General features: G+C 44.0%; 1 protein-coding gene across 3 annotated transcripts in view; it reads left to right on the top strand.

Moving 5' to 3' along the window:
- Positions 1–24198, top strand: part of SLC39A5 (solute carrier family 39 member 5) — a 114472-nt gene that overhangs the window by 67644 nt on the left and 22630 nt on the right. For 2 of the 3 annotated variants that reach the window (XM_069758397.1, XM_069758399.1), the window contains exons 5-10: positions 7095–7275; positions 12379–12548; positions 14649–14801; positions 15549–15624; positions 17770–17976; positions 22909–22989. In XM_069758397.1, coding sequence (XP_069614498.1) covers positions 7095–7275; positions 12379–12548; positions 14649–14801; positions 15549–15624; positions 17770–17976; positions 22909–22989 — 868 coding nt within the window. The remainder of the gene's footprint in view (positions 1–7094; positions 7276–12378; positions 12549–14648; positions 14802–15548; positions 15625–17769; positions 17977–22908; positions 22990–24198) is intronic. The other variant, XM_069758398.1, reaches the window with a different exon arrangement.

Below are 24198 nucleotides of genomic sequence, written 5' to 3'. Positions count from 1 at the left end.
GTTAAAACCAGGTCGTGATAAAAATGTTCTTTTCCACTTTTTTTTTTTTTTTTTAATTTTGATTTTTTTAATGCAATTTTCTGTACATGATTCTGATAACAGTATTTAGAGATCTGAAACCTAGATGGCAATTAGTGATGACGAGTGAATATACTCGTTACTCGAGATTTCCCAAGCACGCTCTGGTGACCTCAGAGTATTTTTTAGTTTTCATCACTTGAATGATTTACAGCTATTAGCCAGCATAAGTACATGTGGGGGTTGCCTGGTTGCTAGGGAATCCCCACATGTAATCAAGCAGGCTAGTAGCTGTAAGGCTGCCGTCACACTATCAGTATTTGGTCAGTATTTTACATCAGTATTTGTAAGCCAAAACCAGGAGTGGGCGATAAATGCAGAAGTGGTGCATATGTTTCTATTATACTTTTCCTCTATTTGTTCCACTCCTGGTTTTGGTTACAAATACTGAGGTAAAATACTGACCAAATACTGCTAGTGTGACGGCAGCCTAAATCATCCAGCTGCGGCGAAGAAAACTAAACCTCCGAGCACTAAAAAACACACGGAGGACACCCAAGCATGCTCGGGAAATCTCGAGTAACGAGTATATTCGCTCATCACTAATGGCAATAAATTGGATCTTACTCATTGACTTCAATTGGAGAGTGTTCTTGACATGCTCTGTGAACAGTGCTGAGGTCATTGTTCCAGGATGGGGAAGAGGTGAGCTGTGACCACACATATATATAGTGAAGGAAATAATTATTTGATCCCTTGCTGATTTTGTAAGTTTGCCCACTGACAAAGACATGAACAGTCTATAATTTTAAGGGTAGGTTAATTTTAACAGAGATAGAATATCAAAAATATAGTCCAGAAAATCACATTGTATAAACTGTATAAATTTATTTGCATTTTGCAGTGAGAAATAAGTATTTGATCCCCTACCAACCATTAAGAGGTCTGGCTCCTACAGACCAGTTAGACGCTCCTAATCAACTCGTTACCTGCATTAAAGATAACTGGCTTACACAGTCACCTTTTATAAAAGACTCCTGTCCACAGACTCAGTTTATCAGTCAGACTCTAACCTCTGCAACATGTGCAGCGCCCCAGGGTCCTGGTCGTTGCAGTAATGTCATTTCCCTCTAGGGGGGAGTGATGTTACGTTTGGAGGCAATAAAGGAGATCTCATTACCAGGTAACACCAACATACAACACATTTCATACTCCAGTCAACCAGGGGGAGCTATGCTCCTATTTATTAGAGCACTCTTCACAATTAGGTAAAACTGGTGGCCTGGATAGGAAGTTAGGCAGATACTGCAGATACTAGCTGGGCTTCGGCTCAGGCAGATACTAGCTGGGCTTCGGCTCAGGCAGTTGCTGGCTGAGCTCCGCTCAGGTAGTTTGTCCCTGACAGGGGCGGGATCCTGTCAGAGGCCTAGACAGAAGGACACGGAGCTGCGCCTGCCCCATGTGCGGCAGTTTCTAAGAAAGGACACGAACAGAGAACTGTATTGTAGAGAGTGAAAAGAAGTCATAGCAAAAGGAGTGGAAACCAGAAGGAGTTCTGCCCTGCACAGGCTGCCTCCTTCTGAGGCGCAGGATCCGGTAGCCGGAACACCGAGGGAGCAACAGTCCTTTATGCCTTGCTCCAGTGATCGGCAGGACAGCTAATTGCAAGTTACTGATCCGCCCTATACCCAGGAGGCAAGGTGGCAACTCTTGGAGGCCGGGGCGTGCTAGAGTCCCTGTAAAAAGCCTCAAGCCACCAGTCATACGGGTTTGTCCTATCCATCTGGGGGACAGAGAGAGACATAACATCTAGAACATCTTCAACAGTTGTGAGGACCTTATGAGAGGCTCAGCAATAAGGTACTACAACATCCAGATGTTAGAGGAAGGCTACTGATTTCCACCTGGATAAGGGGATAAGATAAGACCAATATTTCTAATGATTCTTGTGGCCTGCTGCAGTAAGTGACGGAGTCAGAGACTTTGTGCTCCATCACAACTCCTAACAGTATGGGTGTGTTGAGAACACCAATTTTCTTAACAACGTAGCAGACAAGGTGGCCCACGACCAGACAGGCCCTCCTGGCATTTGCCAGGTGGGCCGTCCGGCCCTGGAGGGAACTTAAACTCCGAGCTGCCAAGCGACAGCCTCAAAATCTTAATGATTTAGAGATGATCTGCAAAGAGGAGTGCACCAAAATTCCTCCTGACATTGCGCAAACCTCATCAACTACAAAAAATTTCTGACTGCTGTGCTTGCCAACAAGGGTTTTGCCACCAACTATTAACTCTTGTTTGCCAGAGGAATCAAATACTTATTTCTCACTGCAAAATGCAAGTAACATAGTAACATAGTAACATAGTTAGTAAGGCCGAAAAAATACATTTGTCCATCCAGTTCAGCCTATATTCCATCATAATAAATACCCAGATCTACGTCCTTCTACAGAACCTAATAATTGTATGATACAATATTGTTCTGCTCCAGGAAGACATCCAGGTCTCTCTTGAACCCCTCGACTGAGTTCGCCATCACCACCTCCTCAGGCAAGCAATTCCAGATTCTCACTGCCCTAACAGTAAAGAATCCTCTTCTATGTTGGTGGAAAAACCTTCTCTCCTCCAGACGCAAAGAATGCCCCCTTGTGCCCGTCACCTTCCTTGGTATAAACAGATCCTCAGCGAGATATTTGTATTGTCCCCTTATATACTTATACATGGTTATTAGATCGCCCCTCAGTCGTCTTTTTTCTAGACTAAATAATCCTAATTTCGCTAATCTATCTGGGTATTGTAGTTCTCCCATCCCCTTTATTAATTTTGTTGCCCTCCTTTGTACTCTCTCTAGTTCCATTATATCCTTCATGAGCACCGGTGCCCAAAACTGGACACAGTACTCCATGTGCGGTCTAACTAGGGATTTGTACAGAGGCAGTATAATGCTCTCATCATGTGTATCCAGACCTCTTTTAATGCACCCCATGATCCTGTTTGCCTTGGCAGCTGCTGCCTGGCACTGGCTGCTCCAGGTAAGTTTATCATTAACTAGGATCCCCAAGTCCTTCTCCCTGTCAGATTTACCCAGTGGTTTCCCATTCAGTGTGTAATGGTGATATTGATTCCTTCTTCCCATGTGTATAACCTTACATTTATCATTGTTAAACCTCATCTGCCACCTTTCAGCCCAAGTTTCCAACTTATCCAGATCCATCTGTAGCAGAATACTATCTTCTCTTGTATTAACTGCTTTACATAGTTTTGTATCATCTGCAAATATCGATATTTTACTGTGTAAACCTTCTACCAGATCATTAATGAATATGTTGAAGAGAACAGGTCCCAATACCGACCCCTGCGGTACCCCACTGGTCACAGCGACCCAGTTAGAGACTATACCATTTATAACCACCCTCTGCTTTCTATCACTAAGCCAGTTACTAACCCATTTACACACATTTTCCCAAGCATTCTCATTTTGTGTACCAACCTCTTGTGCGGCACGGTATCAAACGCTTTGGAAAAATCGAGATATACCACGTCCAATGACTCATCGTGGTCCAGCCTATAGCTTACCTCTTCATAAAAACTGATTAGATTGGTTTGACAGGAGCGATTTCTCATAAACCCATGCTGATATGGAGTTAAACAGTTATTCTCATTGAGATAATCCAGAATAACATCCCTCAGAAACCCTTCAAATATTTTACCAACAATAGAGGTTAGACTTACTGGCCTATAATTTCCAGGTTCACTTTTAGAGCCCTTTTTGAATATTGGCACCACATTTGCTATGCGCCAGTCCTGCGGAACAGATCCTGTCGCTATAGAGTCCCTAAAAATAAGAAATAATGGTTTATCTATTACATTACTTAGTTCTCTTAGTACTCGTGGGTGTATGCCATCCGGACCCGGAGATTTATCTATTTTAATCTTATTTAGCCGATTTCGCACCTCTTCTTGGGTTAGATTGGTGACCCTTAATATAGGGTTTTCATTGTTTCTTGGGATTTCACCTAGCATTTCATTTTCCACCGTGAATACCGTGGAGAAGAAGGTGTTTAATATGTTAGCTTTTTCCTCGTCATCTACAACCATTCTTTCCTCACTATTTTTTAAGGGGCCTACATTTTCAGTTTTTATTCTTTTACTATTGATATAGTTGAAGAACAGTTTGGGATTAGTTTTACTCTCCTTAGCAATGTGCTTCTCTGTGAATGAAGTAAATGTGCATAATTTATACAATGTGATTTTCTGGATTTTATTTTTGATATTGTATTTCTCAATGTTAAAATTAACCTACCCATAAAATTATAGACTGTACATGTCTTTGTCAGTGGGCTAACTTCCAATATCAGCAAGGGATCAAATAATTATTTCCCTGATTTCGGTCTAGAAAAGTGAGACGAGTGTCATCCAATTTTCATGCGAGTACAATCCAATTTTTAACACCTAGCATCTGAATTACATCTGAGTGCGAATGCAATCCAATGTTAATATGAGCTTTTACATAGAACAATTCTTTATGTAATTTACACATAGTTTTCCAAGGAAATCTTCTTCAAGATATATAGATGGATAAACAGATATATACAAAAAGATAGATATAAATATGTGAGTGAGATATATAATTTTTGCCTTGTGTGTGTAGCTTACTGTACGTGTTTTTTTTTTTTTTTAGTAACTTCCTTTCAGAACCTGGGTTTAATGTCACCTGACAATACAAAGGTGACATCAACCCCCCCCCCAACTATCGCCCCACTTGTCACCACAGCAGAGCAAGTGGGAAGAACGAGGCTAAGTGTCAGAATTGGCACATCTTGTGGATGCGCTGTAACGGGGTCTACCAAGCTGGGGTACCTCTTTCAGTCCCACCCCGTGTTTCAGGAGGTCCACTCTGCTTTTGCTAGATTCTGAATGAAGGACGCTGGCAGGAATTTCTTGATTACATGAGAGCGTATAAAAGCTGACTGCTTCTCCATGTATTTCCAGTCTAAGAACAACCTTTATTTACAGCACACAGAATATATAACACAGATACACAGGGCAGGCCAATAGGAACACAGCAGGCCAGACCTACATTACAATAGCCGCAGGGGGCCGGAGCCTGCCAATATTTACTGTGGGAATTACAAAGGTGGGGGGAGGTCAGAAAGAGAATATCTTGTCCAGGGGTGCAGCCTGTGGACTGATGCATTTCACATGGAAACTATACATACATATACTGCATAACATTCTTGGTGCTGGGGGGTTCTGTAACATGCGCTTTTTCTGAGGCGGTTGAGAGCTGTAGTTTTTAGTGTGGGACAGGGCCAATATCCATGTTCCCTTCCTAGGCTATTAATATCAGCCCACAGCTGTCTGCCTAGCCTTTGCTGGTTATTAGTTATAGGGGCACCCTACGTAATTTTTTTTGGGGGACCCCCATTTTAATACCCAGGAAAGGCTACGTATACAGCTGTGAGCTGATCTTAATAGCCTATGTGTCTATGGGTATTGCTCACTTCCCAGGCTATAAACATCGGCCACAACTGTCGGCTTTCCCACTGCTGGTTAATAAAATGTTTGTGGATCTTGCTCTCCATCCAATAAACCTTTGTCTATCCCTCAAGACCAGATGTCCACATCAAGGGTTAGAGATTGGTGGATTACCCTTGCCAAAATCTAAGAAGAGCTTGCCGTGTTCCCAGCATTCACCTGCGCTGCCATTACAGTAGAACTAGGAGCTTAGTTTAGATCAGCTCCCCTCCCAAAGGAGGACAGCAAAGGGGCTTGCAGGGGGGAACGGAACCTGATAGTGACACGCAAACCCAAGACTTTTAATACATCAGTTGCAAACTAAATAATAATACTTTGCAGGAAAATATTGCAGCAGCAGGCAATTAAAGGGAAATGAACACCAGGTTTTTGTTACATAATCTGAGAGCAGCATAATTTTATGAGCAGATACCCTGATTCTAGTGATGTCACTTATTGTACTGCATGGTGCAGTTTTGATAAAATCACTGTTTATCAACAAGAGATTATTACTGGAGGATCAGTAGACATTCTGCCATGTAGTCCTCCATATTCATGAGCACTGTATATACCCGCTCCCACTATTGATTGATGGCTTTCTGCCTATGCACAGTGAACATAGAAAGCTGCCAATCAGTGATGTGGGTGGGATTATACAGAGCTCAGCATTCAGAGAACTGGTAGATCTGCAGCAAATAAAGCAGTTTTTAATAAAACTGTAGAAACCAGTAAAGTAGTAAAGTGACACATCACTGGAATCGGGATCTCTGCCCCTACATCATGTTGCTCTCAGATGGTGTAGAAAAAACCTGCTCACAGCTCTCCTTTAATGCCATTTATCAAAAAAGTATGTACTTGTTACAATGAGTGCTGTTTTAACAAATCAAAAATATATCAATAATCTACTTCACAGAAAGTACAAAATCATTGGAGACACTGATTCTATGTTCAAACATTTGGAGATGTACTGTAGATATACTCACAAGGTTTAGGGGGATGTATGAGCTAGAATGTCCATGAATTTGCCATAATGTAGAACCAACTCTTGGCCCAAGGCAAAACCAGTGTTTTTGAAGCCCCATATCCATCCGGCTGGGGGGTCCTCTACTCATCCTTACCAAATATGATATTGTGGGAAATCACAGAAACTAGTCCCTGGAACCCAAAGCGAGCTCAAGTGAGAATTCGTAGTCTTCTCAAGCCGATCAGCTCCTACATTCGAATGATCACATGCATTGCCTCTGCCCAATGAGCTCATGTAGGAACGGAGCCAGACTTCCAGAACTTGGAAATAATTAGTCTAATAGCAGCCATGAAATAGCTGAAATTTTAGGCTTTTTTAATATGTAGATAGTAATATGGAAACGTAACAAAAAAATTCAAATAAAAATAATCAGACAATTTTTTTATCTTTCCAATGACACATTCCCTTCCCAAAACTAGACTAAATTTAATGGAAGCAAAGCCGTCTTGCCTATCTTCAGTACACCAGAAACTGTATGGAGAAAGTGGGTCTTTTTCTGCTGTCACCCTTAACCCCTTGCCTTGTTTCTACCCTGCAGTGTCTCAATGTAACACAGTTACTCCTGAACTTTGGGCTTGGCTCGGTCTCCGAGATCACACCACAGCAGTTCACCTTACTGTGCCCCGCTCTGCTCTACCAGATTGACAGTCGTGTGTGCATTCATCACAGTGACCACCTGTCCCCTGAATCCATGGACCCCCAGCAGTCATTGCTGAAAGGTTTGTGTACAATGAGGTTACTCTAGTTCCATATATATCACCTTTTTCTACCACACTTTTTCCTTCCACTCAACTTTCCATTAATATGCTTGGATACAGCACTCTGTGAACAGCCAGCTTCTTTAGCAATCAAAAAGTGAAGATCGGTGACATGAGCGCTGAAGGAAACTGACACCAGGTAAAGTTTAGCCACAACGCGTTTCAACAGAAGTACCGTCTTCCTCAGGTTTAGCCACAACGTGGTTCGACGGAAGTACCGTCTTCCTCAGGTGGGAGTTTCCCACCTGAGGAAGACGATACTTCCGTTGAAACGCATTGTGGCTAAACTTTACCTGGTGTCAGAGTTTCCTTCAGCGCTCCTGTGACCGATCTTCACTTTTTGATTCTGCTTTTGTTCTCCCTCGGAGATGTTCGGCTGGAGCTGCGGTGGTGCTCTACACCCCCCTTGTTCTTTGGGCTGCCTCCTCCGCGCTCCGATGCGACCGCTTTTACTGACCCAGCTTCTTTAGCAATGACCTTATGTGGCTTACCCTCTCTGTGGAATGTGTCAATGACTGTCTTCTGGACATCTGTCAAATCAGTCTTCCTCACGATTCTGGAGCCTACTGAAACAGACTAAGGGACCTTTTTAAATACTTAGGAAGCCTTTGAAGGGTTTTTTATTAATTATTCTAATATACTGAGAAATTATGGCTGTAAGTCATAATCATCAACATTACCAGAAATAAACACTTGAAATAGATAACTCTGTTTGTACTGACTCCTATATAATATGAGTTTCACTTTTTGTATTGAAGAACTTAAATAAATTAACTTTTTTGATGATATTCCAATTTTATATATTATATTTTGTCATTTTTTATATTTTAAAAATTACAAAAAGAAAAATGGGCTGATGCAATAGTTTGGGCACCCTTGAAGATTTGTGGCTCAGATAACTTTTACCAAAGTTTCAGACCTTAATTAGCCTGTTAGGGTTATGACTTGTCCATTATCATCATTAGGAAAGTCCAGGTGATGCAAATTTCCCAGCTTTATAAAAACCCAGCCTCATCTAATAGTGTGCCAAAAAAAACAGCAGCCATGGGTTCTAAGCAGCTACCTAGTACTCTTCAAATGAAAATGGTGGAGGCCCACAAAGCAAGAGAAGGCTGTAAGAATATAGCAAAGCGTTTTCAAGTTGCCCTTTCCTCAGTATGAAATGTAAGGCAGTTAACAGGAACAGTGGAGGTCAAAATAAGGTCCGGAAGACCAAGCAAAATTGTGTGGAGAAAAAAGGGCACAGAATTTCAGGAAAAGAACATCTCGCCAAACATGATGGATCAATCGTGCTTTGTGGTTGTGTAGCAGCCAATGGCACACATTTTGCGGGTAGAGGGAATAATGGAGTCAATGAAATTTCAACAAATTTTTGATGCAAACATAACTCCATGTGTAAAGAGGCTGAAGTTTGAGGATTGCTTCTACAAATGGATAATAATCCTAAACACATGTCAAAAACCACAATAGACTACCTTAAAAGGTGCACACTGAAGGTTTTACAATGGCCCTCACAGTTGCCTGATCTGAACATCATTGCTATTTTCACAGCCACAGATTTTCAGTGTGTGCAAGATAACCCAGGAATCTCACAGAACTGGAAGAACTTTCCAAGGAAGAATGGATGAAAATCCCTCAAACAAGAATTGAAAGACTTGTCTGGCTACAAAAAGTATTTACAAGCTGTGATAATTTCAAAAGGGGAGCTACTACGTACTAACTGTGAAGAATATGGGAGGTATTATGTCATGTTGATCATTGTATCCTATCTGGCATGGGATTATAAAACCACCTTGAGTGTGCAGCTGTATGACACCCACCTTGAGTAAGCCAAACTCATAACAAGACGCTTGCTTGCCATGTGGGTACCATGCAGTGCAACTTTTGTTCCGACAGCTATTTCATAAGGAGAGTATGAACTTATTGTACATGCTTGTCACACACTGGTTACATTTTTGAGATCTCTGAACTGGACCAAACGCCTTCCAGGGTCTCAATCTGCTCTAGCACTACAGGGTGGGGAGATAAGTAGAATGGCTAGGAACCTGTTACGACTGCAACCGCAGATGCGGCCTAGCCAACACATCCACGTCGTCGGACAATGACGAAGTGGGGCGAGCGTCCCAAGTGGGAACGGAATGTGGACCCACAGGACCACATAGAGTAACCTGGACCTATCCAGACTAGGGAAGGGCAGCGAGCAGGGTCGGTGGCAGCTGAGCATGTGGTCAAGATGGCTATATGCAGAACTAGATTACACCGCACAACTTCAGGTATGAAGAAACAAATTTTACTTAAATGAAAACACAGTACATAAACAAAACATAATGATGCTAGGATCCCGATTCCGCACATCAAGGAAGGGACCACATCTCCAGATAAGAGCCAAAGGCAGGAGGACATCACGAGTTGATGCAGTCCAGGGTTATCTGGCACGGGCATACTAGGATGGCCTCAGGCGCAGCATAGGCTCAGCAGGAGAACATCAGACACCTATGATGGCTGGGGTCATCACGGGTTGATGCAGTCCAGGGTCATCTGGGATGGGCTTACTAGGATGGCCTCTCAGGCCTTAGGCGTAGCACAGGCTCAGCAGGAGAACATCAGACTCCGACCCAGGATAGACATCATCACAGGGTGAACCCCGGGGAACCGGTGGAACATCAGGACACAGGCTGGACATCAGGACATTGGACTCAGATTGGACATCAGGTCATAGGGCACGGGCTGGACATCAGGACACAGACTGTAACTCAGGACATCGGAGTCAGATTGGACATCAGGTTATCGGACACAGGCTGGACATCTGGACACAGGCTGGACCTCAGGATGTCAGACTCAGATTGGACATCTGGTCAGCGGACACAGGCTGGACCTCAGGACATCGGAACATCACGGACACCGGATAGACATCTGGGACACTGGCTTGGCAGCCCAGGTCATCAACTAGGACACGGATGGCACAGGACTAGGCAGCGGTGGTCATTAGGTTCCTAGCTACGACCATCAGGCTCCGGGCATCGGACCTAGGAAGGAATTCAAGCGGGATGGTGCAAGAACCGCCGGACTGGACCTGGGCCAGACGGAGTTAGAACCACATAGCAGGCTGAGCACAGTGTAGTAAACGCTCAGCAAGAACACCGGACTCATCTTTAAAAGATGAGCCCAGGAAGTTCACAGTCACTGGGTACAGGGTGTCGGACACAAAAGGACTTCAGGAACATAACACAGAGGACAAAGTTCAGACAGGGTCAGGTACTGGATATGCAGCTTCCAGGATAGGTGGATCTGGGTACTCTGCCCCCAGAACAGGCGGAAAAAACAATACACAAACGGATCTGGGTATTCTGCTCCCAGAGCAGGCGGGATCTGGGTGCTCTGCCCTCAGAACAGGTGGAAAAATGAGACACAAACAGATCTAGGAATTCTGCCCCCAGAGCAGGCGGGATCTGGGTACTCTGTCCCCAGAACAGGTGGAAAAATGAGATCCTAACGGATCTGGGTACTCTGCCCCCAGAACAGGAGGAAAATAGGTATCAGCTCTCCCAGGATAGACTGCAGACAGAACAGGAGCTGGATATCTAACACACAAGGCAAGATTCAGAAACACAATGCAATGCTCTGGCAACGCCCAACAGGAAAGAGAGAGTTTATATAGGAGCTGCCCCTCAGCAATAGGCTGAGGAAAGCAACACCGGTGCCCACACAAACCCTAATAAAAACAGGGAAGGTGTGGCTGTGTGCACCCTAAGTACAAATAGAAACCATTACAGCAGTCAGCACAGGAACTGAGGCTTAGGGCACCAGGCAGCGACTGCAAGCCTGAACACACGTGGAAGTCATGCACGAGCTGCAGAGGATCTTGAAACCCGCGGATAGCTTCCACAGCGGCAGCCAGGGACCGCACATATGGATAGTCATGCATCAGAGCCAAGACATCACAACACATGTACAGCTACGCAGCGGAACAGGGAACTGAGCCGCATCCATACAGGTAACAGGCAACAGTATCCCTGCACATTAGGGGGAGAGGAGCAAGGGTTAAAGCAGAGACATGCAGAGTAACGCCGAAGAAACAAGGTATAAACCCACTGGTGTTACAGAACCAGATAGCAAGGATGTATTTAGTCTTTGCTATGCATGCGGTCCACTTCAAAAGTGGGGTCTTGGGTCATATCAAGTAACTGTGAAGGACTGAGGAACCAGCGGGCGGCCCATACCCACTGTGACCCAGTGCACACATGGTCAAACATCAACCTGGTAATTGACATGATCCGTCTGCTTATATCTTTTGATCTACCACTATCTGTATTTGTATATCTGATCATTGTATATATATAACCATTGTGTATATAGTGTATTGCCTAGTGTGCCCTTAAAGTGATTAAATATATAATTTAGCCTTCGGCTACTCTCTCTCTCGATTTCACAAATCCACACTTCCGTATTCTCGGCTTAACTTTCCATGCTACCGGGGCTGGTTTCTGGCCCAATATAATCTCATTAACGGACTAGGCTTATATCTAATGAGGAACTGGTGTCTGTCCAACCAGGTTGACCAGGCCCTGTTTCACTGGTTCTAGTGAAAGGGGCCTCTCAGGGTTTTGAGTGAATGTGATGCCACATCAGTGACTGTGTAAGCCAGTTAGCCACATTCTCTCACATCCCTGGGTCTAGGTGGACAGGGGGTGTCTGTGTAAAATTGTACCAAGCTGACCTTAGATGTCCCCGGGGGTGCAGTACGTCACATTGGTGAAAGTGGGGAGACGTTATTATGTGATCCATCTGACGTAATGGAGATGTCAGGCGAGGTGCACATTTCATCTTGAACTTGCTTAACTGTTCGCAATAACAAGCATTTGGACCAGGGGTGCCCAAACGTTTACATGCCACTGTACAATACTGGAGAAAATGCAGTCCAAGCTTTTTAAAAATTGTTATACTTTATGAATGTAAAAAAAATGCAATTCTAATCCATCTGTTCTTTTTACATGTATAGTAAACCATGATATCTGTATACAATTTATGGATTATAATGTTTCTTTTGTTTCCTCTGTCCTGTAGTGCTTGGTTCGGGGGCACTTGCCATCACAACGATTAGTGCCCCCTCCCTCCTGGCTGTAGCATGTGTTCCGCTTCTTAGACGTCATCTCTTCCGCCACTTTCTCAGTTTCTTGGTGGCTTTAGCAGTGGGGACTCTCTGCGGCGATGCTCTACTGCATCTACTACCACACGTATGTTACAGACTTCGTTAATGTGCGAATAATTCTAAGACAATGGTCCCAATTCATCAAGACTGGAGTGAACAATCATCAAGAGGTGGTATCCTGAAGTCAGAAGAGCCCGATTCATTAAGAGGTGCACGCCTCTTAATGAATCAGGTGCGTCTGAAAAGTGTTGTACGCCTTGCCACAAATCTTACTCCAGTCAGGCACAGCGCATTGTGAGTCTGAGGAGCAGCCACCGTCACACCTCCTCATGCATCAGCTCCATTTTGTCGGAGCTGGCTGAAACTGATGTAAAAATGCAAAAGTGGTAACATTTGTGCTCAGCGCTTTGTTGTGCAGAAGTGTTGCCACTGTACACAGTGTTTTACACCAGAATTCTGGCATAATTGCTTTATAATGAATCTGGGCCATTTTGCTTTGAATGTATAAAACGTGTGCAGCATTAACAAAAACCTTTAGCAGCAATCGACTTCTTACTAAAAAGCTACAAAGATGTAATTTTTGCATGTTTTTATCGATTGCTAATGTCATGTAATAGAGAATTTCTCAGACCAAATCAAGAGATGTGAAATGAGTTTTCCAGATTAAAAAGTGTTGGGAAACCCTGCACAATAGTACAAGTGGACATAAGAAACTTTGTAATACGGTATCTTATCAGAGATATCGGTGTCTTTCTCCTCTTAGGAGACATACTTTTTTTTCCTTGCCACCTGAAAGGGAAGCAGTCATCATTCTTCCCTGTCCCCACTCCTATGGGGAGTAGCGTTCTCTTTCTGCTTTATAGCTGGCACAGCGTAACGGGTGATGCATGGCAGTGACGTCATGTGCTGCCTGCGATGTGCTTTCTGATGTCAGCTGTCGGCCTCTGATTGGAAATGTGTAGCCAGTACGGTACAGGAATCCGGTGACACTCTGCGCTGCATGCAATTCAGCTGACAACGGCATCGGCATTGGTGGGCACCTTTCCTCCCCGGAGCCTGGTCACACTCTCTGTGACCATTAGGTTACGACCCTAAAAGCAGGAATCCCCCTTTCTGTGTATGGCAGACATCATAGCAGCTAGTCTCCGCAAACTAATTCTGAGACCATTGAAAATCAAAAATGGAGCCTGCAATGAGGAAGTGTGGGTGGGGGAAGGGGATAATGGTGAAAAACGCAGGATACAAGGCACAATGGCCAGAAAAAGGGGTAGTACTGTTGTGCTCACACATGGCAGCCTAAAAGTTACTTGAAATAACAAGTAGGCTCTAGAGAGGTTGTCTACTCTGGGCATTTTTGTTAAATGATCCCCTGAGGCACTGATCAGTGTTTCCTCCTAGGACCCTCTAATCAGCAGCAGAAAGTTTTAATTTCCCTGCAGTGTGACTAGTAAATGAAGCTTTACAGATTGGCCATTTGAATCAATAGCCAATCTGTGTAATAAAAGGACATGAGGGTCCTTTTATTAGGAACATCCCTCTGTTTACAAGTATTTAATCTTTTTTTTATTTCTTTAATCAATCAATCCCCGTTAGACACCACTTTTCACTTAAAAATGTTACCTGGGACTCTTTTTTGGGGGGGACTAAGAATTTACCTGCAGGTAACTTCCTGTCTTGTGACTATCTCTCTTGGCTCAGGCAACAATTCTCCTGATTCCTTTGACGTCATGCCAACAGACCAGCTCTTTCTCTTTTGGTCTGCTGTGTTGAAGGAGCATCGCTGCCAACATCAAGCTGATTTACAGCCAGCTCCCCGCAGCTAGGCAGTGGGGAGCTGGCGGACAATCAAAAAGGCATTGGTAGAGACACCCTGTTGACAGAGCGGAAGAGAAGAAGCTTCTCTGTCGGCGTGACATCACCGGAAGCAGGGGAATCACCAGCAGGATCGGCACTGAGCCGGAAGAGATTGTTGCTGGGCAGAAGACAAGTACTTAGCAACTACCTGTCATTCAGTTCTTGGCTCCATGGGAGAAAAATGCCAAAATCTTGGATGTCCCATATCTTGGATATCCCCTTTTAAGCTTTTTGTAAAACATTCATGTATTTGCCTGTTATATTTTGCATTTACAAAACTACTGACAACCAATTTTTTTGCACTGACTACAATAAAATATGGTTGTTGCAGGCACAAGAAGATCCATCAGAAGTTAAAAATCACAGTGGATCCCATTCTTTCGACTCGGTTTTTAAAGGATTGTGCGTACTTGGTGGTATCTATATATTTTTCCTTGCGGAAAATCTGATGGGGTTACTGAGACAGAGAAGAAAAAGTAAGAAGGTGACTAGTCATGATTAATTTTTAAAGGGAATCTATCACCAGTTTTATGATGCCCAATCTGAGACCGCATAAATCATGCATAGAAACACTGCAACTAATGTTGGGTCTGGGCTCCTTGCTGCACTTCAGATACAATCAGTTTTGTCTGCTTCAGCTCTGCTAGTCCTCTCTAAGACTAACTTGTGCAGTTCTGGATGTTCATGAGTTCTACGTAGTCCTTCCAATGACAGCTTTCTGCTTATGCACAGTGGAGGTAGGAAGCTGTCAATCAGCAGTGAAGAAGGTAGAGGATCCAAAGACAAGGAAAGGTCCAGTTAGCCCTCCTCCGTATTTCTGACTAGTATTGGCAGGGTTGGGGCAAGCTTGAGCTCATGATTACAGAGTACACAGTGTGTGATAATCACTGAAAGGACTACCAGAACTGAAGCTGATTCATCTGTGTTTTTACCAAAACTACAGCAAGTAACCCAATAAATGGCTAGAGAAAGCTTCATAAAATTGCTTGAGATGTCCCCGTCAGCTGTCTTCTGCTCTACTTGACATGATTTTATGGAATATGGAAGATTTTAAGCCATTGGGGAGTGCTTTAAATTTCTTCATAAGATATAGAAGCCGAATAGGCGACTCAATGCTTTATTTTTGGCATCTACGTCTACTTTGTGGCCCTCGGGTCAAGCAATATAAACATGGTGACCGATTCTCTTTAAATTGATTTATGTAATATATTAACATAATATTCACCCATAGAAAAGTGACCAAGTTAAACCCCAAGTCCAGGAAGAAGGCTGCACTACTGCCCTTTGGGAACTTAGACGTCCTATTGGTAAGTGACATAATATTATACATAGTTTCTAGTATGGTTAGGGTCCACTCAGTGGCGTAACTAGTTAGCGTCCGATGGGCACTGATGCAAAATTTGGACTTGGGACCCCCACCTGCATATTTATCAGAATCATGGTCCCTTGTAGTGTACCAGATCCTGTGAAGACATACGTGTTCACCTCCCCCCGTGTAACAGTGTCCCCCATCTGGAAATAATCAACCTGGTCCCTTGCTGTAATAATGTCCCCCATCCTGCGCCTTTTTTCTGTAATAATGTCCTCCAACCCGGACCCTTCATGTAATGATGTCCCTCATCCTGAGCCCCATCCAGTAGTATATGTTCCCCATCCTGGTATAATTGGCTCCTTCCAGTAATATATGTCCCTCATCCTGGGCCCCTTGCAGCAATACATGTCCCTCATCCTGGGCTTTTTCCAGTAATATATGTCCCTCATCCTGGGCCCCTTCCAGCAACTCATCCTGGGCCCCTTCCAGCAATACATGTCCCCCATCCTGGGCTTCTTCCAGTAATTATGTCCCTCATCCTGGGCCCCTTCCAGCAATACATGTCCCCCATCCTGGGCTTCTTCCAGTAATATATGTTCCTCATCCTGGGCCCCTTCCAGCAATACATGTCCCCCATCCTGGGCTTCTTCCAGCAATACATGTCCCCCATCCTGGGCCCCTTCCAGCAATACATGTCCCCCATCCTGGGCTTCTTCCAGTAATACATGTCCCCCATCCTGGGCTTCTTCCAGTAATATATGTCCCTCATCCTGGGCCCCTTCCAGCAATACAAGTCCCCCATCCTGGGTTTCTTCCAGTAATATATGTCCCCCATCCTGGGCTTCTTCCAGCACTACATGTCCCCCATCCTGGGCTTCTTCCAGTAATATATGTCCCCCATCCTGGGCTTCTTCCAGTAATATATGTCCCTCATCCTGGGCTTCTCCAAGCAATACATGTCCCCCATCCTGGGCTTCTTCCAGTAATATATGTCCCTCATCCTGGGCTTCTTCCAGTAACATATGTCCCCATCCTGGGCTTCTTCCAGTAATGATGTCCCTCATCCTGGGCCCCTTGCACCAATACATGTCCCCCATCCTGGGCTTCTTCCAGTAATGATGTCCCTCATCCTGGGCCCCTTCCAGCAATACATGTCCCCATCCTGGGCTTCCTCCAGTAATGATGTCCCTGTTCTCTGCCTCTTCTCCACAAATGTAAATAAAAATAAACAATTCTACTCCCCTTCCCCTGCTCCCACAATGCGCGGCGTCCTCTTCTATAGCCAGCACAGAGGCTGGCAGCTGACTGCACCGTGCACGCGACTGCCATGTGCCGCCAATGACTTACAAATTTTCCTATATCTGATGAGGACTTCACAACTATATGTCCTTTTTGAGATGTGGCCATTACCAGCAATTTGTACAGGGGTAGCAGTACTTTACAGCTCACATGTTATTTAAAGGTATATCTTATTTGCCGTGACTCCACTGGGGAAAATGGGCCAAATTAAAAGGTAATGAACTAAGGATCATTGAACCACTGCTCTGCCAATTTGTCAGGGCCCCAGAGGCCGTCTCCTTTCAGACATTTATGGCATACTCTGGGGATATGACACACATGCTCAGAATGGTAAAAACCCTTTAACAAAATGTTCTAATTATTATGTAAAAATAATAATAATAATAATAATTTTATTTATATAGCGCCAACATATTCCGCAGCGCTTTACAAATTATAGAGGGGACTTGTACAGACAATAGACATTACAGCATAACAGAAATACAGTTCAAAACAGATACCAGGAGGAGTGAGGGCCCTGCTCGCAAGCTCACAAACTATGGGGAAAAGGGGAGACACGAGAGGTGGATGGTAACAATTGCTTTAGTTATTCGGACCAGCTATAGTGTAAGGCTCAGGTGGTTCATGTAAAGCTGCAAAAATGGTCTATTGGGTCTAGGTGAATAAATTTGATTTCTAAACCTCATTTCTGAGCTGCTTACCTACAATCGGCATGTCGTCTGAAGACCGTTGTAAAAGAGAATGTTACAGAATATCTACAAATAATAACGAATACGTAAGGAAGTGTTACACTACAGGATGTGTCAGGAAATGATAGGTTAATATTTGTCGTTTTTTGCAGGCCCAGAGTTTTGCGAAGAAACCATACCAGCAGATGGCTGTGAAGAAGGCCACAAGGAGGAGGCTGAAGTGCCCCAGACGAGTGGGGAGACGGCACATTCTCATCATGGACACTCGCACAACGCATCTGGTGGAGGCATTGCAGACATTGTATGGATGGTTCTTTTTGGAGATGGAATCCATAACTTTACAGATGGCTTGGCAATAGGTAAGGCGCCAGGTTTGTATATAAATGACATTCCAATTGCTTTTCTTCAGTGTAACCAGACCTTGTGCAATAGATTTCAGTACTAAATACAATGTGCCGGATTCATCTTCATGGGCGTTTTGTACTGCAGTCTTGATAAAGTGTGCCCTTGAGTAAGATGCAGGAAACTCATTAAGCAGCATGTGCCACCTCAAGAAATTAATCGAGAGGCATTCGCAACCGCGATAAATTTATTAAAGGGAACCGGTCATGTGAGAAAATGCTATTATCCTGCAGATATGGGGTTAATCTTCAGGTTAATAGTGTTCTGAACCTGCCCATCGCTGGCATTTAGAGTTTCTCTGTCAGGAGGAAATTAACTTTATTGCTCTAGGCAGCGTTCGGGTTTCAGTCATATGGGGCGGCGCTGCCACAAGGTCAGTCACTGCTGTGTATAGAGAGCAGTAGCTATAACCACGCCCCAGGCACTGACTGACAGCTCGCTCATCATTAGGGCCGGCTGTTAGTCGGTGTCAGGTGCGTGGTTACAGCCACATTTCTTTATATGAGTGGTGACTGAAACCGCATGGGCGCCACCCCCTTGACTGAAACCTGTGAGAGTACAACTGCAGTGCAAATGTGTTAGTACAGCAGAAGTGCTTCGGCTTCGTTCTCACAGGCAGCCAGTGTGAGGGAGGGCAATACAGCAGAGCTGACATAATTGCAAATGTGTTTGCAATGAGACAAGATTTCAATTCTGCTGTAGTATGTTGATGATAATCAGGCACAGCTCTGCAGCAGAGCTGCCAGCACTGTGTGAGGGACAAGTGCTGATGAATATGTTTATAATGCAACAAAGTTCATTTTTGTACTTGTGCTAGTTCTGCTGCACTGTTAGCTTTGCTGTGCTGTGTTAGCCCTGCCGTGCTGTGTTAGTTCTGCTGTGCTGTGTTAGCTCTTCTGTGCTATGTTGGTTCTGCGGTGCTGTGTTAGTTCTGCTGTGCTGTGTTAGTTCTGCGGTGCTGTGTTAGTTCTGCGGTGCTGTGTTAGTTCTGCGGTGCTGTGTTAGTTCTGCGGTGCTGTGTTAGTTCTGCGGTGCTGTGTTAGTTCTGCGGTGCTGTGTTAGTTCTGTGGTGCTGTGTTAGTTCTGCTGTGCTGTGTTAGTTCTGCGGTGCTGTGTTAGTTCTGCTGTGCTGTGTTAGTTCTGCGGTGCTGTGTTTGTTCTGCGGTGCTGTGTTTGTTCTGCGGTGCTGTGTTAGTTCTGCGGTGCTGTGTTAGTTCTGCGGTGCTGTGTTAGTTCTGCGGTGCTGTGTTAGTTCTGCGGTGCTGTGTTAGTTCTGCGGTGCTGTGTTAGTTCTGCGGTGCTGTGTTAGTTCTGCGGTGCTGTGTTAGTTCTGCGGTGCTGTGTTAGTTCTGCGGTGCTGTGTTTGTTCTGCTCTGCTGTGTTAGCTCTGCTGTTCTGTGTTAGCTCTGCTGTTCTGTTAGTTCTGCTGTGGTGTTAGCTCTGCTGTGTTAGCTCTGCGATGCTAGTACTGCTGTACTGTTAGTTCTGCTGTGCTGTTAGCTCTGCTGTACTGTTAGCTTTGCTGTGCTGGCTTTGCTGTGCTAGTTCTGATCTCACTACAGAATTGTGTGTGATTATGAGAGCAGACTGTCAGTCATTACATGTATCGCACTGGTAGCTTCCCCCTTTAATTAAAATAAACTCTAGAGGCAGATTCAGTGTCTGGTCCATAGATGTTAGCAGCTCATTTACATATAAGAAACATGGATTTCTTTGGAATAAGACATCGGATCGCAGATATGAAGGTCTAATTTTATTCAGCCTCCTATGACCTACATGCCCGCATAGACAGCTAAGGAGGGTTCATCCTATTGACAGATTCTCTTTTAAGAGGCATGTGCCACCGCATGACATGTACAATTCTGTTTTAGTTTATGCAATTTGCAGCCTAAATTGATGAATTTGTCCGCCATGTCCATTCACCATACCTCCAAATCATCCTATACCCAGTGGGACTGTCCTGAACTTGGTGAGCTGTGCAGGAAGATCGAGAACATGTTCCAACTTCAGCCGCATCTGTGTCATTAATATTATAGGGTTGAATAGAACGGTGAAACAGGAACCACACAAGTTTTAGTGTTTTAGCTTTGGGTTGAATGCCTGTTTATACAGGCAGATAAAAGTAAATGATGTACACTGAGCGATTTATACTAGTAATATTTTGTGCTGCATAAAAGATCATTTCACCCGATGAACAAGTGTTTTGCTTGTTCATGTTGATCAGTGAAAGATAATCGGGAAGGGGTATTTTAACAACAGTCATTCACAATTATCTTGCAATGTAAATGCCCCTTTACACTGCTAGTATGATTTTCATCGGGGGTTAAAGTTTTTTTTCCATGAACCTAGATAATTTAATCAATAGATCTTGGAATAATAATTTCCACAATTTGATGTGTTTAAAAAATGTTTTCCTGTGTGGAGATAATCTTATAAATGTGCCCCTGCTGTGTACTGTGTAATGTCTGTCTGACCATACAAGAACATGATCTGAACATACCACAGCTCCAGGGCAGGGGAGGAGGCAAAAGAGTATACAGACATGACAGCCGGTGATCACAGCTGATTCTTTCTGTGAGGCAAAGCATTTCCCTGCCTGTTCTTAAAAAAATGTTTTACCTCACAGAAACAATCAGCTGTGATCCCGTACATGTCTGTATACTCTCGCGTCCTCCCCTGTCCAGGAGCTGTGTATGATCAGACCATGTCCCTGTATGGTCAGACACAGCCATCACACAGCACACAGCAGGGGCACATTTATAAGATTATCTCAGCACAGGTACATTTATTTTTTGACACATCCAATTGTGGAAATTATTATTATTCCAAGATCTATTGAATAAAATGAACCTTGTGGGAAAAATAATTTAAGTTCCCTATTAGTGATGAGCGAATATACTCGTTACTCTAGATTTCCCGAGCACGCTCTGGTGATCTCCGAGTATTTTTTAGTGCTCGGAGATTGTTTCCATCACCTCTGCTGAATAATTTACATTTGTTAGCCAGCATAAATACATGTGGGGGTTGCCTGGTTGCTAGGGAATCCCCACATGTAATCAAGCTGGCTAAGAGATGTAAATCATTCAGCTGAGGTGATGAAAACTAAATCTCCGAGCACTAACAAATACTCGGAGGTCACCAGAGTGTGCTCAGGAAATCTGGAGTAATGAGTATATTCTCTCGTCATTATTCCCTAGGTCACAGGACGGATAGTTTAATTAGCATTTTGGGGTGACAGAGTCCATTTCAAATTGCTTAAGTTTACATTTGCTGAGTGTATAAACATACATATTTACACTCATGGCCAAAAGTGCTGGTACCCTTGAAATTGTTCCATAAGAAGTATTTCTCCCAGAAAATTTATTGCAATTAGGCTACGTTCACATTAGCGTTTTGCGTGTTTGCGTCGGGCGACGCAGCGGCGACGCATGCGTCATGCGCCCCTATAATTAACATGGGGGACGCATGGACATGTGTTGTGCTGCGTTGTGCGACGCATGCGTTTTTTTGCCGCAAGCGTCGGGAGCAGAAAACGCAACAAGTTGCATTTTTCTTGCGTCCAAATTTCAGAAAAAAAGGACGCATGCGTTGCAAAACGCAGCGTTTTTGTGTGCGTTTTGGTGCGTTTTTATTTGCGTTGTGCATTGCGTCGCTGACGCAGCGGCGCACGACGCAAATGTGAACGTAGCATAACACGTTTTGTTATACACATATTTATTCCCTTTGTGTGTATTGTGACAACACAAAAAAAGAGGAAAAAAGGCAAATTCACACAAACCCCCCAAAATGGGCCGGACAAAATTGTTGGCACCCTCAACTTGATATTTCCCAGAAAGATTTTGGTTTACTTTTATACATTTTGGCAACTGCAGTCTAGCTTTTTGCTTTTCTGTGTCAGCAGAGGCACTCTCCTCTGTCTCCCGCCATAGCGTTTCATTTCATACAAATGACGATGTGTAATCCGCGCTGACACTGATGCACCATGAGCCTGCAGGACAGTTGGAGTTTCTTTGGAACTTGATTGGGGCTGCTTATCCACCATCCGGACTATCCTGTATTTCAACTTTTCATCAATTTTTCTCTGATGTCCACGTCAAGGGAGATTTGTTACAGTGCCATGGGTTGTAAACTTCTTGATTATGTTGTGCACCATGGACAAAGGAATATCAAGATCTCTGGAGATATATTTTTCAACAATTTGGGTTCTCGAGTCCTCAGACGGTTCTCTTCTCCATGCTTATTGTAACACACACAGACATGCATTGCAAAGACTGAGTCAACTTTTCCCCTTTTCACCTGGTTTCAGGTGTGGTTTTCATATTGACCACACCTGTTACTTGCCACAGGTGAGTTTGAATGAGCATCACATGCTTGAAACAAAGTTGTTTACCCACAATTTTGGAAAGGTGCCAACAATTTTGTCCTGCCCATTTTGGGGTTTTTGCGTGAAATGATGCCCAATTTGCCTTTTTTCTCTGCTTTTTTTGTGTTGTTCCAGTACACACAAAGGAAATAAACTTGTGTAATTGCAATAATTTTTTGAGTGAAATACTTAATTTTCTGCGACATTTTGACTATTCATAAAGCAATATTTTAGCATAGTGAGCTCTGGTTGAATGTGAATGTAATAATTTTTATGTATGATCTAATTTTCAATTCTAGCATCCATTACTGGCACTAAGCTGATGAGGTCATATGTCATTTTTGAACATGGATGGAACAATTCTACTTTGTGAACTTGATCTCTAATCTGACATTTTTTCATGTGAACACCTGATAATCTGTAATATTATACCCTGTAATCGTAATGTGTAAAGTTTTCCTGAGTATATGCAGAAATGGAAATGATTCAACATCCTGTTAACAGACCGCGTGTTTGGATCTTTTAGGTGCTGCCTTCTCTGACAGTTTCTCTAGCGGCCTCAGTACCACGGTTGCTGTATTCTGCCATGAACTACCACATGAACTTGGTGAGAGATAAAACTATACAATTACTGTACTAAAACATATAGGAAAAGTTGCCATTAGTGAAAAGTTAGAAAACATCAACAGATTTACACTAGGCATCATAGTTTATATTATTGTAGGAGAGGGTTTTTTTCCAACATAAATAATAAATGTAACGGGGTCTACTAAGCTGGGGTACCTCTTTCAGTACCACCCCGTGTTTCAGGCTGGAATTCCTTAATTACGTGAGAGCATATAAAAGCTGACTGCTATTCCACGTATTTCCAGTCTAAAAGAACAACCTTTATTTACAGCACACAGAATATATAACACAGATACCCAGGGCAGGCCAATAGGAACACAGCAGGCCAGACCTACATTACAATAGCCGCAGGGGGCCGGAGCCTGCCAATATTTACTTTGGGAATTACAAAGGTGGGGGGGAGGTCAGAAAGAGAATATCTTGTCCAGGGGCGCAGCCTGTGGACTGATGCATTTCACATGGAAACTATTATACATACATATACTGCATAACATTCTTGGTGCTGGGGGGTTCTGTAACACGGCGCCCCTTTTCAGCGACGCGATCGGCATACACAGTCTGATCCTTAACGGATCGGTTTGGGGATGACCGAAGTTTATGGGGTTGGTACGAGTTCCGTTTGTTGACTTAGTCCATCGGCGTTACCGTTTTGTTTGCTGGGTCGGTAGTGGATGGTGAAGTCCAGAGGTTGTAGGGCTAAACTCCACCGCAGTAATCTGGTGTTGTCTCCGGAGACCCGATTAAGCCAGACTAGGGGATTATGGTCCGTTAGGAGGGAAAACTGTCGTCCATACAAATATGGTTGTAACTTTTTGAGTGCCCATACTATTGCCAGGCACTCCTTCTCGATGGCCGCATAGCTCACTTCACGGGACAGTAGTTTCCGACTCAGGTAAGCTACCGGGTGTTCTTGGCTGCCCGGCCCGACTTGGCTCAGTACTGCCCCCAATCCAAACATAGAAGCGTCTGTGTGAACCAGGAAACGCTTAGTTGGACCGGGTGCGGCCAATACAGGGGTATTGGTGAGGGCGTCCTTTAGATGGCGGAAGGCTTCCTCACACTCTGGGGTCCAGGTTACCTGGCGGGGTTGGTTCTTACGGGTCAGATCAGTGAGGGGCTTGGCTACGCTGCTGTAATTGGGAACGAATTTCCTGTAATACCCCGCTGTCCCTAGAAACGCCATGACCTG

The sequence above is a fragment of the Ranitomeya imitator genome, chromosome 3 (genome assembly GCF_032444005.1).
Source record: "Ranitomeya imitator isolate aRanImi1 chromosome 3, aRanImi1.pri, whole genome shotgun sequence".
NCBI classification, from domain to species: domain Eukaryota; kingdom Metazoa; phylum Chordata; class Amphibia; order Anura; family Dendrobatidae; genus Ranitomeya; species Ranitomeya imitator.
The sequence above is the reverse complement of the archived record's forward strand: the minus strand, read 5'-3'. Positions and strand labels throughout refer to the sequence as shown.